Consider the following 17,845-nt stretch of genomic DNA (forward strand, 5'->3'; position numbering starts at 1 on the left):
TCTTCCTACTCTCGACTCGCTTAATCTTGACTGTGAATGTAGTGAATCCCACAATTGACAGAGGAAGTAATGGAACAAATGGAACAATAATCAGGGAAGGAACGATGGAAATGCTTGTATTCAATCAGCAACTCTTAAGGGAGAATTGCAATCCTCACAGTAACACATTCAGGAGAAAAGGGGGATGAGATTTCAGAAGAAGATGAGAATTACAGAGGGGGAGACTTCAGGGGATGAGAGAAGGGGAATATTACTCAACAGATTGCCTGCCCTTTCCTTCGTTCACCTCCTTATTATAACCACTCATTCCTCGCCCACATATGCCAGCACACACTTTTCTAACTAACTCGGGCCTCAAACGAAATCATCAAATCTTCGAGGAGGAATCTTCTGACGAGAGCTCCTTCTCTTGGCACCTCCACCGTCATCCATGCTGGCACCTGCTCCTTCATTCACAACAATACCCCCATCCCAAAATTGAACCTTGCCCTCAAGGTTCCAATCAGGAAAGTTCTGTAGTATGGAGGACTTATCTTCCCACGTAGCAGCCTCATCATCTAGGCCTTCCCATTTGATCAAACATTGATCTACAAGACTGCCAGCCCTTTTAATGATTCGTGATGCCAGAATTTTCTCTGGCTGCAATTGGAATGAACCGGTTGAGTCCACCAACTGTAACGGAGTGACCTGCTGATCCGAGTTTCCGATGCATTTCTTGAGCATCGACACATGGAACACAGGATGGATTCGGGCTGCCTCTGGTAAGGCCAACTTATAAGCCACTTCACCTACTCGTTTTAGCACCTGGAAGGGTCCGAAGTAGCGTCTTCCAATCTTGTGATAGCGTTGTAAGCGAACCGACCTTTGGCGATAAGGTTTCAGTTTTACATAAACCCAATCACCTTCTTGGAAGTGCACCTCACGTCTCGTACGATCAGCTAGCTGCTTCATTCTGAGCTGAGCCTTAGCTAGATTTTGCCTCAGTAAGGCGAGAACCTCATCTCGATTCAGCAGCTGTTGCTCCACCAAGTCATTAGAACTACTTCCTTTAACATACCGTGCCATCGTGGGGGGCTCTCGACCATATAGAACTTGAAAAGGTGTCGTTCCAGCAGATGTTTGGAAGGAAGTGTTGTACCAATACTCTGCCCACGGAAGCATTGACACCCAGCTATGTGGAGAATCAGCAAGGAAACATCGTAGATACATTTCCACGCATTTGTTGAGCGCCTCTGTTTGTCCGTCCGTTTGCGGGTGGTAGGCAGTGCTGAAAGCCAACGTGGTGCCCTGGAGTCGATTAATCTCTTGCCAAAACGAGTGCATGAATTTTGGGTCGCGATCAGTTATAATCACCCGAGGTACCCCATGTAATCGAATGATATCAGCCACAAAAACCTCAGCAACCTGCCTACTTGTGACATTAGCTGGTAAAGCAGTGAAATGCCCGTACTTCGATAATCGGTCGACGACCGTCAAGATAGTTGCTTTCCCTTTAGAACTAGGCAAACCTGTAATGAAATCCATGGAGATTTCTTCAAATACCATCTCTGGAATTGGAAGAGGTTGAAGCAAACCAGCTGGACGCTGGAAATTATCTTTCATCTGTTGACAGACTTGACAAGCAGCAACAAATTGTTGAACATCTTTTCGCATATGCTTCCAAGAAAAATTAGAAGATAATCGATGGAAGGTTCGCGCTATTCCCGCGTGCCCTCCAATTGGTGAAGAATGAAATTCTTCTAGAAGTGTGAGACGGAGAGGTGACCCCGAAGGAATCACTAGTCTTCCACGAAAAAATAACAAGTCATCCTTAAATTCATATCCTGGTAGGGAGCAGGGGTTTGTTTGCAATTGCTGCTGCAACTCTAATAACTCGGGGTGCTCTTTGTTAAGCTTGCGCAACTCATCGGCTAAAGCAAACTTTCGACTAGATAGAGCCAGCAGAGTAGCTGCAGGTACTCGGGATAAAGCATCTGCAGCTGAGTTTTGCTTGCCAGGACGGTACACTATAGTGCATTCATAACCAACCAGCTTGCTAAGCCATTTCTGCTGTTCAGGAGTTTGTATCACTTGCTCCTGTAAATTCTTCAAAGATTGCTGGTCTGTGATAATGGTGAATTTGCGCCCCAGAAGATATTGTCGCCATTTATTTACTGCTTGGGTAATGGCATACATTTCCCTGTGATAAGTAGAAGCTCGTTGCATTCGTGGACACAGCTTCTGACTGAAATAAGCCACGGGATGACCGTCTTGGGACAACACAGCTCCAATACCAATACCAGAAGCATCAGTTTCAACCTGAAAGTCCTTAGAGAAATCGGGTAAGGCTAATACCGGCGTGGAACTGAGCTTCTGCTTCAGGGATTCGAATGCTTCCTGCGTCACTGTATTCCAACAAAAAGCATCTTTGCGCAGCAGGTCAGTTAAAGGACCAAAAACATGGGTATAATGTCGAATAAATCTCCTGTAGTACCCAGCTAAGCCCAGAAAACTACGGACTCCCTTGACATTTTGTGGTTGAGACCACTGCTGAATAGTGAGAACTTTGTCCGGATCAACCGCTAGGCCTTGTTTGGAGATAACATGCCCCAAATAACCCACTTGAGTTTGACCAAATAAACACTTGGATTTCTTGGCCACAAGGTGGTTATCTCTCAGCAACTGCAAAACCAAACGTAAATGTTCCAAATGGGTCGCCCAAGTGGGACTATAGACAAGTATATCATCGAAGAAGACCAGAACAAACCGGCGCAAATAAGACCGAAAGACTCCATTCATGAGGGCTTGGAAGGTCGAAGGAGCATTGGAGAGGCCGAAGGGCATTACCAAGAACTCGTAGTGTCCGTCATAAGTACGAAAAGCCGTTTTCTCCACATCTTCAGCTTTAATGCGTATCTGGTGATATCCTGCCAATAAGTCCAGCTTGGAGAAATAGTAAGCACCATGCAACTCATCAAATAACTCATCAATAGTTGGAATGGGAAATCGATCCCTAACTGTAATAGCATTGAGAGCCCTGTAGTCGACGCAAAAGCGCCATGTACCATCCTTCTTACGAACGAGCAAAACTGGAGAAGAAAAGGGGCTGGTGCTGTTTCGAATGATGCCCTCTTGAAGCATCTCAGCCAGTGTGGGTATCGATAGGGCTTCACGTTTACAGGACCAGAGTTGGGCAGCAAGTGGATGGAATGATCTTGTGCTCTCGAGGGCGGTAAGCCATGTGGTTTAGCAAAGACATCCGAGAAGACCGTCAATAACGAAGAGAGGTCTGGTGGGTATTCTGGGGTGGATTCCACACTCGTAGTTAATAATTCCAGACGAAAAAAAGAAGCAATAGAATCAGTATCCTGCATACGTCGCAGACACTGTAGCTGGACAGGTTGAATTGCAGGGGAAGAGTCTCCTATCCAACAAATCCGCTGCCCTTGAAAATCGAATTCAAAGCGACGATTTGCATAATCTGTGAGAATCGGACCCAAGGTGGCTAGCCAAGAGACGCCCAAAACTATATCAGACCCATGTAATTGAAGGACATAAAAATCGAGTGGAAGTTCACAGCCTTGAATTGACAGAGGAACACTTCGAATAAGCCCTTCACAGAACAATCGTTCACCGCTCCCAACTAACACTGAAAAAGCAGGAGAAGGTTCAATGGGTAACCCCAGAAATTTCGCCACCCGAGCTTGCACAAAATTGTGCGTGCTACCCCCATCCACCAAAACCTGAACTGGCGTGCCATGGATGTGGCCAGTAAATCGGAGAGTGGTCGGCGAAATACTCCCAGCCAGTGCATGATAAGAAATAGTCGAAAGGGCTTGTACCTCTTGGATCTGTAACTCCTCGGCCAAGGCAATATCACTGGGCGTCGGCGATACAGGTTCGCTGTGTTGCCCACCTTCATCCTCAAAGAGAAACAGCTTCGGTCGAGAGGCACATTTATGATTGAAGGTGTACTTCTCATCACAGTAAAAACACAGACTCTTCTCACGCCGTTGCTGGGCTTCCGCATAACTCAGTCGTTTCACTGGTTGTTTCCCCGGAAGCGTTGTAGGAGGGGTGATCGTTGAACCCACGGAGCTAGAGGGAGTGGATGGCGTCGGAAGCAACGGAGGGGAGCGACCTAACGAAGGCCGAATAAAACCCTTCTCAAGAGCAAGGCGGTGCTCATGTAGATGGGCCAAGGTGATAGCATCCTCCAGTGTAGTAGGCCTATGGGCCAAGACTGCTGTCTTGATATCCAATCGTAAGCCCGAAATAAAACAATAGAGCAAGAACGTACCTGGTAAGGCCATAGTTTCATTGGAGATCGCTTCAAAGCTCGCCTGATACTCAGTGACAGTGGAGTGTTGGCGGAGTTTAGCCAGCCGCCCTTCAGGTGCTTCAAAATCCTTCTTACGGAACCGAGTAACGAGGGCTTCAGCAAGATGTGGCCAATCAACCAGCTGTTTGTTACGAAACATCCAGCGATACCACTCAAGAGCGGCACCCTCTTAGTAGAAGGAAGCGAGATCTAGCTGATGCTCGGGGTTGATGTTATAAAAGGTGAAGTAACGCTCCACCTGAAATGTCCAAGCTTCGGGGTTCGTGCCGCTGAAACGGCTAATGTCAACCGGAGCGGGCCGATGACATAAGGTCGGAGTGTTGTTGGTCCCCGATCCTTGGCCCGAAAAATCAGCAGTAGCAGGACGAAATTTACCCGGAGTCGCCATGAAATCGTCCAGTTGAGTGCCCAGGGAAGACAAGCGGTGTAAGACCTCCTGAAATAGCTTTTGTTGACCCATCACGGTGGAATGCAAGCCTTCGAACTCCTTCTGGTGTTGGAGTTGAACCTCCTGAACAGCCTTTAGAGAATCATCGAGAACCTTGAGGCGAGTACCCTCGGCCATAGGAGATGAGAACGCAATGAAAGCACCAATGTAGTGAATCCCACAATTGACAGAGGAAGTAATGGAACAAATGGAATAAAAATCAGGGAAGGAACGATGGAAATGCTTGTATTCAATCAGCAACTCTTAAGGGAGAATTGCAATCCTCACAGTAACACATTCAGGAGAAAAGGGGGATGAGATTTCAGAAGAAGATGAGAATTACAGAGGGGGAGACTTCAGGGGATGAGAGAAGGGGAATATTACTCAACAGATTGCCTGCCCTATCCTTCGTTCACCTCCTTATTATAACCACTCATTCCTCGCCCACATATGCCAGCACACACTTTTCTAACTAACTCGGGCCTCAAACGAAATCATCAAATCTTCGAGGAGGAATCTTCTGACGAGAGCTCCTTCTCTTGGCACCTCCACCGTCATCCATGCTGGCACCTGCTCCTTCATTCACAACAGTGAAGCTTACAGAATTTATCTTTTCCATATCCTGCGGAAGGTTTTCTTCCCTTTCGCGATATGAACTCGATGGAATCTAAGGAACAGCCACATCATTGACAAGAAATCACTTCTTGTTCAGCCTAGACGCCGTTGTATTGAACTTGCCAGCGGAGTTCTATGCCTCCATAACTCCGAATAGCTGTGTGAACATGACCGACATTCTGACCCAATGGATTTTTCCGAGAACTGGGAGTTTTCTACTCACTGGTGAGTGGAAGTCCAGAAATTCGCTGCCATTTCGTCCGATCGGGAGGATTTCCAGGTTCACTCCGTGCTTTTCGGGAAGAAGAAGATGCAGCTGATAGATTCTTGTTCTTCTTCGCCTCTTTGTGAAACGTTTCTCTTTGGCGTATATCTGCAGGTCGGAACATTTCTTGACAAATCCAATCGAACTGGATCGACCTGTTAGGAGGAAAAACTCTTTTAGCATGAATTTTTTTCATTCACAATACTCAAACTCAAAATATTATTTAAGGAGTCGAACATGTTGAATCAATCCACATTATTTTAACTTTTTTTTTTATTCAGTCAAAAACTCGCATAGAAATTGATGCGGTAGAGGTAGCGGCAAATTAGTACCGGAGAAAAATAGGTTCTAATGACTCTATCTCAAAGGAAACGGCCTCCGGAGTAAAACTGGCCGCTTTGCTGTGATTTTTGGATACTTAAGGTAAATTCTATCGTTTAGGGCCTCAACGGGCATTTTATCGTTATTTGAGTGTTTTTGCAATTTTAAAAAAGTTTATTTCTTTTCATGCAATTTAGGTATTCTTAATCCCTATTTAAGCTTTGTAAGCCTTAGGATTGAAACAGTTAATTCGAATTTATCAATAAAGTTGTGGAGTTATCGTGCTTTTTCTCCCAATTTCGGATTTATTTTCGAGTTTGATACCTATTCTTGGCATTAGTAGAATCAACATGTGATAGAAGGTCGTAGTTTCGATATCCGTACACGAATAACGGGTCTATAATAGGTTACTCACGTGTACGCTGCACATGTTCTCGTCTGAAATTCGATTACCCCTCCATTGATTGAAAAACTTGATTCGGTGGAGCAGGTATTTGGACAAAATATTACGTTGACATAGTCAATGCCTTGCACCCCACAAGAAACGTACTTGCATAATTTCGTTGTCTTCATGCGGTCGATATTTTTCTAGTGGGACCATCGGACGACAATTCAATATCATTGTCCTCACAAAGATTTTTGTGAAAATTAAGTATAAAATTAGAACTTATGTTCATCAGTAAATCCACAATCGGCCAGTATTCTATGGAAGATCCACTCCACCCTCAGCTCCTTGCACTTACCAGCCTCGTAGCTCTACTTCTCATGCTATGGACTGCGACCCGGTCTCGATCTCGATCTCAAACTCGTGAGGGTGATAGGTCCAATCTACCTCCTGTAGTCCTGGGGGCATGGCCCATCATAGGCCACCTGCACCTCCTGCGCAACCCGGTCCCACTGGCCCAGACCCTGGCCTCAATGTCTGATCGCTATGGGCCGGTCTTCCTGATCCGGCTTGGAGTCCATCCAGCCGTGGTCATCAACACACATGAATCTGTGCGCGAGTGCTTCACCACCAACGACCGGACCCTGGCTTCGCGGCCCAGGTCCAAAGCTGGTATCCACCTGGGTTACAACTATGCGTCCTTCGGGTTCAGCCGATATGGCCTGTACTGGCGCGAGATGAGGAAGCTGACCATGCTCGAGCTCCTGAGTTCACGACGGCTCGAGGCCTTAAGGCATGTGCAGGTCTCTGAGATCAACACCATGATCAAGGGACTCCACGACGTGGTAGCAACAACTTCTGATGGTCATGACGAGCCTATTGCTATTAGCGAAAAGAAGCCCATGATCATCAGTCAGTGGCTCGAACACATGACCCTGAATGTTATCACAAGGATGATAGTGGGGAAGAGGTATTTTGGGTCTCAAGACAGCGGAATAAGTGTCGAAGGAGAGGCATCTCATGTGAGGAGGGTGATCAAAGAGTTCCTGCTCTTCTCCGGGTTCCCTGCAATTTCTGACCTCATCCCGTACACCGGGTGGACAGACTGGGTGGGGACAGTGAGGTCGATGAAGAGGATTGCCAGAGAAATGGACGCAATAGTTGGGAGTTGGGTTGAAGAGCATGAACAGAGAAGAGTCATCAGTGGTGATAGAAGAAGAAAAGAGGACTTGGACTTCATTGATGTGATGCTTTCGGTCATTGAGGATAATTCCATGTTAGGCTTTAGCAGGGAGACCATCATCAAGGCAACAGCTGTGGTATGTCCTTCGATAATCCTCTGCTTGTTCGAATCCTGTTCGACTGTATCTTATTTTGATGTATGTTTTTTTCCGCACAAGGCTGTCTTTTACAACATCATATCATTATCTCATCTTGCAGCATCTGATTTGGCATGTCGTGTCGTGGTCTTTGAACCAAACGACGGGATGTAGAAGTTGAGAGAACTGCAGGTCGATATATGATAGATACCTCAGCAAGAACATAAATGATCTTCTTAAAAAAAAAAAAAAAACAGAAATGATCCGTGTGAGGATCATGTTAAGTCAAGTCATCTTAAATGGTTACTGGTTAGAGCTTTGATCATATTTTTGAACACTATATACACAAAAATGTTCCATGTTGACTCTAATCTGAAAGTTAAACTATTTTCAAGACATTTTGCAGTCTCTCGATCATATTGTTGCACAGATATTAGCTGATATGAAGGGGAGAAGTTTAGCTGTTCCCGACCTACAGCTTAGGCTACATAGTTGTCCTTTCCTTGATATTTTTGTAGATTGATGTACAGCTCTTGTTTTGTTCTTTTACTCTTTTGAGTTTTACTTGGATAGGTCAATCTATACTTTGAGTGCTAATGAGAATCATCAGTTATCAAAAAAAAATAATCCAAAAGTTAACTATTTTCGTTCTTAATGACATAACAAGAACATGATAGTAGCAGGATCCGACTCAACATCGCTGAACATAACGTGGATCCTGTCACTCCTGCTGAACCACAAACATGTACTAGACAAAGCTCAGGAAGAGCTTGACCTCCAAGTTGGCAGAGACAGATGGGTCCGAGATTCAGACATTGCAAACCTCCCTTACCTTCAAGCCATCGTCAAGGAAACCTTGCGCCTGTATCCGACGGGCCCCCTCTCATTCCCCCATGAAGGCGACGAGGACTGCACCGTGAGCGGGTATCTCATCCCCAAGGGCACTCGGATATTCGTCAATGTGTGGAAGTTGCATAGAGACCCCAGGGTCTGGACCGACCCCGAGACTTTCCTGCCGGAACGGTTCCTATCAGCTGGCCACGCAGCTAGCATTGATGCTTACGGGCAGCATTTTGAGTTCATCCCTTTTGGCTCGGGCAGGAGAGTCTGCCCTGGAGCTGCATTCGCCCTTCAGGTGACACATCTGGCACTGGCTCGACTGCTTCAAGGGTTCGATATGACAACACCAGGGAATGTTCCGGTAGACATGACTGAAGGTCAAGCAGTAACCTTGCTGAAGGAGAAGCCGGTAGAAGTTTTCCTCGCACCTCGTTTGCCGGCCAAGCTATTCGAAGAATTGACTTGAATTAGCACTCAGGCCCGTCTCATCGTAAGCAAGTTTGCACTATAAGCCCGTGTTTATATCAGCTTGAGTTTGCATGTACCCTTAAATGTTTGTATATTTGGGTGTGTATGATCATACATTAAGAGCATAACCAAATTATAAATCTGGTCTCCAAAAAGAAAAACGAAAAACAAAAGTTGATGTCGGGATCTCCTGTGATCCCCTTGGCAAAAAATCTCTTATATCATCTCTACGATAAACATAAAATTTCCTTGTTCTTTCCCCTTTAAGACGCGTACTATATTAAAATGATCCATTGTTTCATGCTTATAATCTGATTGCTGATGCAGAATTTTCAGACTATCCCATAATATTCATCGAATAAACGTCTTCAAGATTATTTCGAGAGTCTCAGATCCCTTCTCCACATAACCCATTCAAATTTTTCCATGATAGGAGCTCTTATGGGTGTAGGGGCTAACAGTGTTGCTCATCACTTGTTAGGCAAGTGGAAGCATCAATTGACAACGTTCCTCCAATCAAGGCGCTATCTATGTATATATAAAGTTTTATCCTATCTATTAAATAGGTTCAGAATAGTCAATACAAAAACGATATTATTGATTTTTATTCTTTTTTGCAAGTTCATTGCTCTTTTCTACATTCTATATTCCTTTTATATATGGTGGAAAATAATTGTTTTAAGTAGTAATATCTATTGTATAGTAATCGTATAATGCGTGGGCAATATAAGTAGTATATATATATATGTAGGCCCTTACTCATATTATCTTAATCATCGATACAATAAAAGTATGTGCCGTAACAAGAGTGACTTATACGCGTCGCATAAGATTAATCACATTCTTTTAAATTATGCGACCTATGAGATGTGTACACATAAATCCAATTGCAATTACTTTTTATTTTTAAATATTTATTCGATTATACTGGAGTTTCTCGAATCTAATAATATAGGATAGAAAAATGAAAATAATAACTCGTAAGAAGTTTTATGGATGAAAACCAAACATAACACGTTCTTGATTTCAGGTGTAAGTTACTGGAGTATTATGGGTGTTTTCAATTAGTTTATATTAACGCAAGATGATTTTTCAGAAAATGGGATATAGTATAATGACATATGCCGTTGTCTAGTAATTTACATGTTTTGTGTTGGATCTCATGATAGAATTATATGTACTCCTCTGTTAGATTTATAATTTTATTATATTTTAAAAAATAATTTCTCAAAATAAATTCCAACTGAGTCTCCAAAGTCCCAAAAGTCTATGCCTGCACCAGACAAGAAATGGACCGCATAATTTCAATTTTGTCTTCATCCCTCGGTTGTTTATCTTTTGCCCGACCATAAGATGACAAATACACAAAATTGATCTTAGAAAGATTCTGTGTATATATATTTACATAGAAAATTATATTCCATTACATGGAGAAATCCACGCTCAGCCACTCTATGGAAGATCCTCTCCTTTCTCAGCTCCTAGCACTTGCAAGCCTCATAGCTCTATTTCTCGTGCTATGGACTGCAAAGCGATCTCGATGTAGATCTCAATCTACTGAGAATGCTAGGTTCAATCTACCTCCTGAAATCCCGGACGCATGGCCCATCATAGGCCACCTGCACCTATTGCGCAAGCCAGTCCCGTTGGCTCGGATCCTAGCATCCATGTCTGATCACTGCGGCCCGATCTTCCTGATTCGGCTCGGGGTCCACCAGGCTGTTGTTATCAGTACGAACGAGTATGTCCGTGAGTGCTTCACCACCCACGACCGGACCCTGGCGTCCCGGCCCAGGTCCAGGGTGGGGCTCCACCTGGGGTACAACTTTGCAGCCTTAGCGTTCGCCCAGTACGGACCATATTGGCGTCAGATGAGGAAGCTGATGATGCTCGAGCTCCTTAGCCACAGCCGCCTCAAGGCCCTGAAGAATCTGCAGGTCTCAGAGATCAACACCCTTATCAAGGGCCTCTACGACACGGTAATAACAACCCCTAATGATCATGATGGGCCTACTAGCAACAGGAAGCCCGTGATCATCAGTCAGTGGCTCGAATACATGACCTTGAACGTTATTACACAGATGATAGCAAGGAAGAGGTATTTCGGGTCTCGAGCTGGGGGATTAAGTGTCGAAAGAGATGCCGCTCACGCGAAGAGAGTGATCAAAGAGTTTGTGCGCATGTCCGGGTTCCCTGCGATTTCCGACCTGATCCCGTACACCGGATGGACGGATTTCGTGGGGCCTGTGAGGTCTATGAAGAGGATAGCTAAAGAATTCGACTCAATAGTTGGGAGCTGGGTTGAAGAACATGAACAGAGAAGATCAGTCATCAATGGTGAGAGAAACAGCCAGAGAAAGAAGGACTTGGACTTCATTGATGTGATGATCTCTGTGATTGAGGATAACTCCATGTTGGGCTTTAGCAAAGAGACCATCATCAAGGCAACAGTTGTGGTATATATTTTCTTCAAAAATTTCTTTGTTGTTCAAATCCTTTTAGATTGAATTATACGTTGTTGTTTGCTTTTCTGAGCAAGGTTGTGACTCGAAAACATCAGCAAAAATCTCATCTTGTGGCATCTGATTTGGCACGTTTCGTTATGCACTCTTTAAGTTAAGGAAAACAATGGCATGTAGAACTCAAGATAACTGCAGGTTGATATATGATACTGCAGCAAGAAGAGATCGGTTCGTGTAAGGGTCGTGATTAGTTGAGGTAGATTGCGAATGTTCCATATCATTCTAACCAATATATTGTTCTCTCTCTTTATGGAAACAAGATACTTATTGTAGCAGGATCGGGCACGACATCTCTAACCTTAACGTGGATCCTGTCACTCTTACTGAACCACAAACACGTGCTGGACAAAGCCCATGAAGAGCTCGACCTCAAGATCGGAAGGGACAGATGGGTCCGAGACTCGGACATTGAAAGCCTACCTTACCTTCAAGCCATCGTCAAGGAAACTCTACGCCTATATCCACCGGCACCACACTTGATCCCCCACGAAGGCGATGAGGACTGCATTGTGAACGGGTACCTTGTCCCTAAAGGCAGTCGGTTATTCGTCAATGTGTGGAAGCTACATAGAGACCCCAGGGTCTGGTCCGACCCTGACGATTTCCTGCCAGAGCGGTTTCTAGCAAATGGTGATGCAGCCGACATGGATGTTTCAGGGCAGCATTTCGAGTTCATCCCTTTCGGCTCTGGCAGGAGAGCCTGCCCAGGGGCTGCACTCGCCATTCAGGTGACCCATCTAGCATTGGCTCGACTGCTTCAAGGATTCGATATAGCGACGCTAGGGGATTCCCCGGTGGACATGACTGAAGGTCGAGGAGCGAGTTTGTCCAAGGTGAACCCGGTAGAAGTTCTCCTCATGCCTCGCTTGCCTACTGAGCTCTTTGAAGAATTAACAGAAAGCAGTTAGGAACGTATTATATTGTAGACTATGCACAAATAGTTATATCCTGTTATTATGTTCCGTTAAATGGATATGTATTTGGGCATGTAACTTTATTTCAAGTGCCTTATTAATTTAAGTCGATATATTTGCTACACGTGTCTACCCGTCTCTCATTCAATTTATAATCTTGTTAAGAAGTTTTGATTACTGAGATGGAAAAATCTTATACAAATCAACAAAGTGTTAGTTGAGTAGTAAGTAGCTATAACTCCCGTAAGGATGAGAACACAAGTTCAAGCCCCAGGAAGCACATTTGTTGGGAGGGGGAATAACCTTTGAAGCTCAATTCCCTGGAATTACGAGAGTAATATCTCCGGAGACCCAGAATCAAGAAATTGTCACGCCTACTGAGGAGCCCTGGGAAGCACATTTGTTGGGCTTTGATGTTCAATTTCATAGAATTACGAGAGTAATATCTCCCACAATTTTATAATTTACCCAAAAAAACCCTGATACAAAATTATCGAAAAACAATTATTGATTTTAGATTGGTTTAATATGTATACGAGAGAATATTTAGAATTGTCCAAATTAAAATAGATGATTGATTAATAATTAAAATATATAAAATTAGCAGAATAAATCTTATAATCATCTATAAGGTGGCGAAAATAAAATCACTTATTAAATTGTTACAGAAAATCATATTTGGAATTATCGAAATTAAAATAGATGATTGATTAATAATTAAAATATAAAATTAGCAGAATAAATCTCATAATCACCTATGAGGTGGGAAAAAATTCACTTACTAAATTGTTATGAAAATCATGTTTGTAACTACCAAATTCAATACAAAGCATGTTTTTGAAATTTCTTATCAGTCACTCCTATAAAAAACCAGTCAAAAAGTGTGTATGAAATCTTTTATCGCACTCCCAAAACAAACTCTAAATATATAACTCAGATCAGTTAGTCGAATATAGACTAGAGTTAAGAGTACATTTAGAAGTATGATAGGAGATATCATAATTTTTTTTTCAGTGAGATTTAGAGAAATTATTGTTTGCTGGAAAATGACAAAATCGTAATTTGATTTAATTTTGGCAGCTCGATTTTCTCTAACAAGTCTATAAACTATTATTATTATTTTATACTCAAAAAGAATAATACAAAAAAAAAAGATTGTGTCTTTCAAATAAAAGGATAGTGTTTTTCAAATATTTTGACTTATATCTGGCCAAAAAAATATTGTAATTTATTCTAAAATCAACAATTATTTTAAAAATTTTATTTCAGTGCTTTGTCATACGCAATAGCAAAATCAAGCTTTTATGACAACGAAATCCCTATTTATTATTTGGCAAATATGTTGCCCAAAATTGGATAGTCCCTCGCATCACCTCTAGGAAGAATAGAACTATTAATGATGTTGAAATCTATTGGCAGAATTACACTTCTTTGTTCACTACCCTCATAAATCAAGATTAAATCCATCAGTTTATCGGTGGAAATTAAATCCATTAGCTTAATTTTGACCCGAATCGACCTTATTGTGTAATTGATTTTCTTCCCAAATAAACACAGATTCCTTCTTTGAAAAATCGCAAAAGAGGGCAACCTTCCCAACAAGTCACCAGAAGTCAAAAATACCCCCCCAAAAAAATTAGGCAGATATCCGGAATACCTCTGACGTGGCAACACGCTATTGGCTCAGACACATGGAGAAAAATAAAATTAAAAAAGAAAAAAGAAACAATAAATGACATAACATCTACTGCTGTGCTGCATGCTCTCTATGTGTCCGTGTCTTCCCCCAAAAACAGAGCTAACCTCCCCTTTTCTCTGCTCTGCTCTGCTCTGCATCACCCCAAAGGAGAGGCAGACTGAGGTTCTGGGCAGAATTTTCGATATTTTCGTGATGGGTCGGAAGAGGGACTCCCCGTCGGCCGCGAGCTCGCTGCTCCGGTGGTTGAGGAGGCTGCCGATGAAGATGAAAGTCTTTCTTGGATTGACGTTTGCGGCCGTTACCCTGATCATCCTGAGGCTGACGCTGGGGAGCCATATACACAAAGTGTACATCATCTCCGAGCTCTGTCACGCCATCGGGATCATCGTCCTGATTTACAAGCTCACCACCCAGAGGACCTGCTCCGGTATGACTGGCCCATCTTAGTTTTGCTTTCATTGTAGTTTTTCATGATAATTTGATTATTGTGAATGTCGGGTTTGTCTTCGGGGTGTTTTTAGTATTTAGTATGCAATGTAACGGGTGGAATCGGCTCTAATTCGCTAAACCAGTGAATGGAAGAGGGGATTAGATGTTGTACTCGTATATAAACTTCATCATATGATATTTGATCAGCAAAAGATTCTGCAAGGTCAGCATGGTTTGACTCGACTCCGGATACATCTTATTTTTGGATAGAGATATTACTGGCGATGTGGTCTTCCCAGATTTACTGACTAAGTGGATGAGTAATTGCTCGTGACGATGTGGTATTGTTGGCTTATGCACGTAGTTGAATTTGTCATTGTTCGTCGAGTGCTAATAGAGCATGAAATTGTATATTCCAAATGCTTGCGTGCTTTTCCTAGCGATGAAATTGCAGTAAATCATGTGATCTTTCCACATGATTTATCACAAAAAAGATATTAACGGGGTCTTTCCCATAGTATGGCTACTCAAGATTTGATATCGAGGATTCCATGTTGTTGTTGCTTGGAGTCATTTTCTGTTCTAAGACCTGACTCTTTAGACCGTCTGCATCAACATGATTTGATGCATGCCAAAATTTGATTCCTTCTTCACTGTCGAGTCTCATCTTTCAGCAACTTCTATCTCAAATTATCCTAATTAATAACCTCATGCGAATTGACATCTCTAGGTTTGTCACTTAAGAGTCAAGAGCTCACTGCTATATTCTTGGTTACGAGATTCGTATGGAGTGTCTACATCGAGCAGAATATCCACACAATACTGGACCTTGTTACCCTGGTATCAACTCTGTGGGTGATATACATGATTCGGTTCAAGCTGAAGTCAACCTACATCAAGGAATTGGACAATCTTCCAATGTATTACATAGTAATTACTCTTATCTCTTTCACCTTTTCCAGCAGTTGGCCATCTCCATTCTAATCCAATTTATATATACCGTAATCATATCGACCAATTTTCATGAGTTTTTATCTTCACTGTGAACGGCAGGTGGTCCCTTGTGCAGTCCTTTCTGCATTAGTTCACCCTCATACCAACTATTTCCCCATCGGTCGGTTCTTCTTTGCATTCTCAGCATACATAGAAGCTGTTTCCGTGCTGCCTCAGCTCCGCCTCATGCAGAATGCGAAGGTCACTGCTCATAGCTGATCCACCCTATCTCATATTAATCGTTAACATATATATACACATCGGGGTATAATATGAATCATAATTTCTGACCAATGGTTTTCTCGAGTTTGTGTCCAGATGATAGAACCATTTACAGGTCATTACGTGTTTGCTCTTGGTCTTGCTAGATTTCTAGCATGGGCGTATTGGCTCATTAAGGTCAGGTCACTGTTAAAACTGGTTTTCAACGAGCAATCCAATATTATATATAATTATAACACCAAAGACAAATAACGAATTATACATCGTTGCTTGTATTATATGATACTCATGTGCAGACATATGAAACGGGTGGGGCATACTTTTTCTTCACTGGAAGCGGCTACTTCTGGACCCTAGGAGCCGTCCTGGCAGAGATCGTGCAGTCATTCATCTTAATCGATTTCTGTTACTACTACATCAGGAGGTAAACCACACTTAACCCGGTTTTCTTCCCATCAAATTAATTATTTGTCCAGTTTAACTTACTCATTGATTTTCTTTCCTTTTCCCCTTCTCGATTGCAGTTACATCAAAGGTGAACAACTAATGTCGATGCCCGTTTGAAGGCTGCTGGTTGTTTCAGGACTCATAATCGTAAAGTTTTGGAGCCTTTGGAGCAAAATGATTTTTCTATTGACATCGTAAGGGAAAGAGCACCCATGCATGTACTATCGAGAAATATACTTTCCCTGACAAACTTCTTTAAACCTAACATTTTTCTCCAGTTAGTAGAATAACCAAGAAGCGCAACATTTGCGATATTGTTAGTCGTCATCTCTAGTAATTACCGTGAAATCATGTGACATCATATGGAAATGGGTATGAAAAGTAATCCCGTGCACTTCTCCTATAAAACCAAAAGAGATACCCTATCGGTCCTTCAGAAAACTTGGATGGAAGGTCCGCTTATTTGGATACTGTTTTGATGAAAACATATGATCTATGATTCATTCCATAATGTCGTAATGTGTTAGGTTTGTTTGGTGACCATTTCTTGCACAATTTTTTCCAGCAGTTCATTTAGTGTTCTACGCCTTTTTTACTCGAGCACCGACTTGACCCTGGCAACAAGCTTTTTCGGCATCTCTTGACATATGGAGATTTCTGGTAACAATCCCATTTATCTATCTTTGCAAAGCACAAATTGCAATTAAAAGCTCAAGCGTGTAGTCACTCTAGGAAAAGAACAAGAAACATGGTTGGCTCACCCAATGTTGATCTCCATAAGAAGCCTAAGAAAACAATATTCATTATAGAATGCCGTATACATGCCCTCTTTTAGCAACCGAATCAACACTTTCCTTGTGTTCTTTTCACCAGTTGCCTTCTTCAGGACGGCTAATGGAGGAAGAGGAGATTTCGTAACTCCCTGGTTCAAAACAACTGTGCAGGTTGACAATGCGCTGCCTGGGTAATATCGATCTCACCATTCACTGCAGATCCAAGGACGACGACCTGGGGAACCACATGATCTACTACGATGACTTTTACATCTTCAAGTTCCAGGTCAACATCAAAGGTACCACTCAGTTCCTCTTCGACTTCTCCTGGAAGGATTGTTTCGGTTTGTTTTGATCTGTACAATGCGAGGAGAGATTGGAAAAGGTGCAGATGGTATTGTAGGTGGGCTAGCTCAGCGCGACGCACTAGTCTGGTACAAGCAAGAAATCGACTTTTTTTTTTCCCGAGTTGAGGCAACATCATCAAGGAAATGCATCAAGAATCATGTAAGAAAAGTTTTTAACTTAGAGCCAACGATGTTCCGAACAGACATTTTATTCTTTGATTCAGCTTTTCAGGTGAATCAAAGTTGGCATGGCCTATGCTAATCTCAAATAAGGCCTTGACATCACGATTTGGAGTCTCTCTGGCAAACATGTATGTAATGATCGGATCCGATGCTTGCAAACAAACCAATTTTCCATCACAAAATACGTATCTTACTAAACCATCTCAATAGCATTCAATGAACATAGTTGACTTTCTTCAATTTCATGATCCTGAATTTAATGCACTTTACTCAAAATTCAGCTTCCTAACATGAAAAATCACCGAGAACAGGAAGGAGTCTTGGTGCAGTGGCACAAGACGTCGCCCGGAATCAA

General features: G+C 42.7%; 3 protein-coding genes across 8 annotated transcripts; all 3 read left to right on the forward strand.

Moving 5' to 3' along the window:
- Positions 1–6,618: 6,618 nt before the first annotated feature.
- Positions 6,619–9,222, forward strand: LOC116215020 (cytochrome P450 CYP82D47-like). The gene is made up of 2 exons (XM_031550577.1): positions 6,619–7,653; positions 8,321–9,222. The coding sequence occupies exons 1-2, from the start codon at positions 6,619–6,621 to the stop codon at positions 8,957–8,959; spliced, it is 1,674 nt and encodes a 557-aa protein (XP_031406437.1). The 3' UTR covers positions 8,960–9,222.
- Positions 9,223–10,303: 1,081 nt separating this feature from the next.
- LOC116215667 (xanthotoxin 5-hydroxylase CYP82C4-like) lies at positions 10,304–12,521 on the forward strand. 2 transcript variants are annotated; one of them, XM_031551469.1, is made up of 3 exons: positions 10,304–10,940; positions 11,043–11,417; positions 11,744–12,521. In XM_031551469.1, exons 1-3 carry the CDS (start codon positions 10,389–10,391, stop codon positions 12,389–12,391), a joined length of 1,575 nt encoding a protein of 524 aa, XP_031407329.1. In that variant the 5' UTR covers positions 10,304–10,388; the 3' UTR covers positions 12,392–12,521. The 2 variants fall into 2 exon arrangements, with proteins under 2 accessions (XP_031407329.1, XP_031407328.1); XM_031551468.1 differs by having other exon boundaries at positions 10,304–11,417.
- Positions 12,522–14,150: 1,629 nt separating this feature from the next.
- LOC116214828 (ER lumen protein-retaining receptor erd-2.2-like) lies at positions 14,151–17,730 on the forward strand. 5 transcript variants are annotated; one of them, XR_004158345.1, is made up of 8 exons: positions 14,151–14,523; positions 15,256–15,455; positions 15,579–15,719; positions 15,837–15,917; positions 16,037–16,164; positions 16,265–16,847; positions 17,061–17,467; positions 17,532–17,730. XR_004158345.1 is itself a non-coding variant. In XM_031550306.1 (6 exons), exons 1-6 carry the CDS (start codon positions 14,157–14,159, stop codon positions 16,302–16,304), a joined length of 957 nt encoding a protein of 318 aa, XP_031406166.1. In that variant the 5' UTR covers positions 14,151–14,156; the 3' UTR covers positions 16,305–17,619. The 5 variants fall into 5 exon arrangements, 1 of the variants encoding a protein (XP_031406166.1); XR_004158344.1 differs by having other exon boundaries at positions 17,061–17,259; positions 17,364–17,619; XR_004158343.1 differs by having other exon boundaries at positions 17,061–17,619.
- Positions 17,731–17,845: the final 115 nt, after the last annotated feature.

The sequence above is a fragment of the Punica granatum genome, chromosome 7 (genome assembly GCF_007655135.1).
Source record: "Punica granatum isolate Tunisia-2019 chromosome 7, ASM765513v2, whole genome shotgun sequence".
Lineage (NCBI taxonomy): Eukaryota > Viridiplantae > Streptophyta > Magnoliopsida > Myrtales > Lythraceae > Punica > Punica granatum.

What these genes read in the sequence shown, in the direction of transcription:
- LOC116215020 (XM_031550577.1), top strand. Translation starts at nt 6,619, where the DNA reads ATGTTCATCAGTAAATCCACAATCGGCCAGTATTCTATGGAAGATCCA. An exon ending in TCATCAAGGCAACAGCTGTG is followed by an intron (nt 7,654 to 8,320) that starts GTATGTCCTTCG and finishes TGACATAACAAG; the next exon opens with AACATGATAGTAGCAGGATC.
- LOC116215667 (XM_031551468.1), top strand. Translation starts at nt 10,389, where the DNA reads ATGGAGAAATCCACGCTCAGCCACTCTATGGAAGATCCTCTCCTTTCT. An exon ending in TCATCAAGGCAACAGTTGTG is followed by an intron (nt 11,418 to 11,743) that starts GTATATATTTTC and finishes TATGGAAACAAG; the next exon opens with ATACTTATTGTAGCAGGATC.
- LOC116214828 (XM_031550306.1), top strand. Translation starts at nt 14,157, where the DNA reads ATGCTCTCTATGTGTCCGTGTCTTCCCCCAAAAACAGAGCTAACCTCC. An exon ending in ATCTTCCAATGTATTACATA is followed by an intron (nt 15,456 to 15,578) that starts GTAATTACTCTT and finishes TGTGAACGGCAG; the next exon opens with GTGGTCCCTTGTGCAGTCCT. An exon ending in GCCTCATGCAGAATGCGAAG is followed by an intron (nt 15,720 to 15,836) that starts GTCACTGCTCAT and finishes GTTTGTGTCCAG; the next exon opens with ATGATAGAACCATTTACAGG.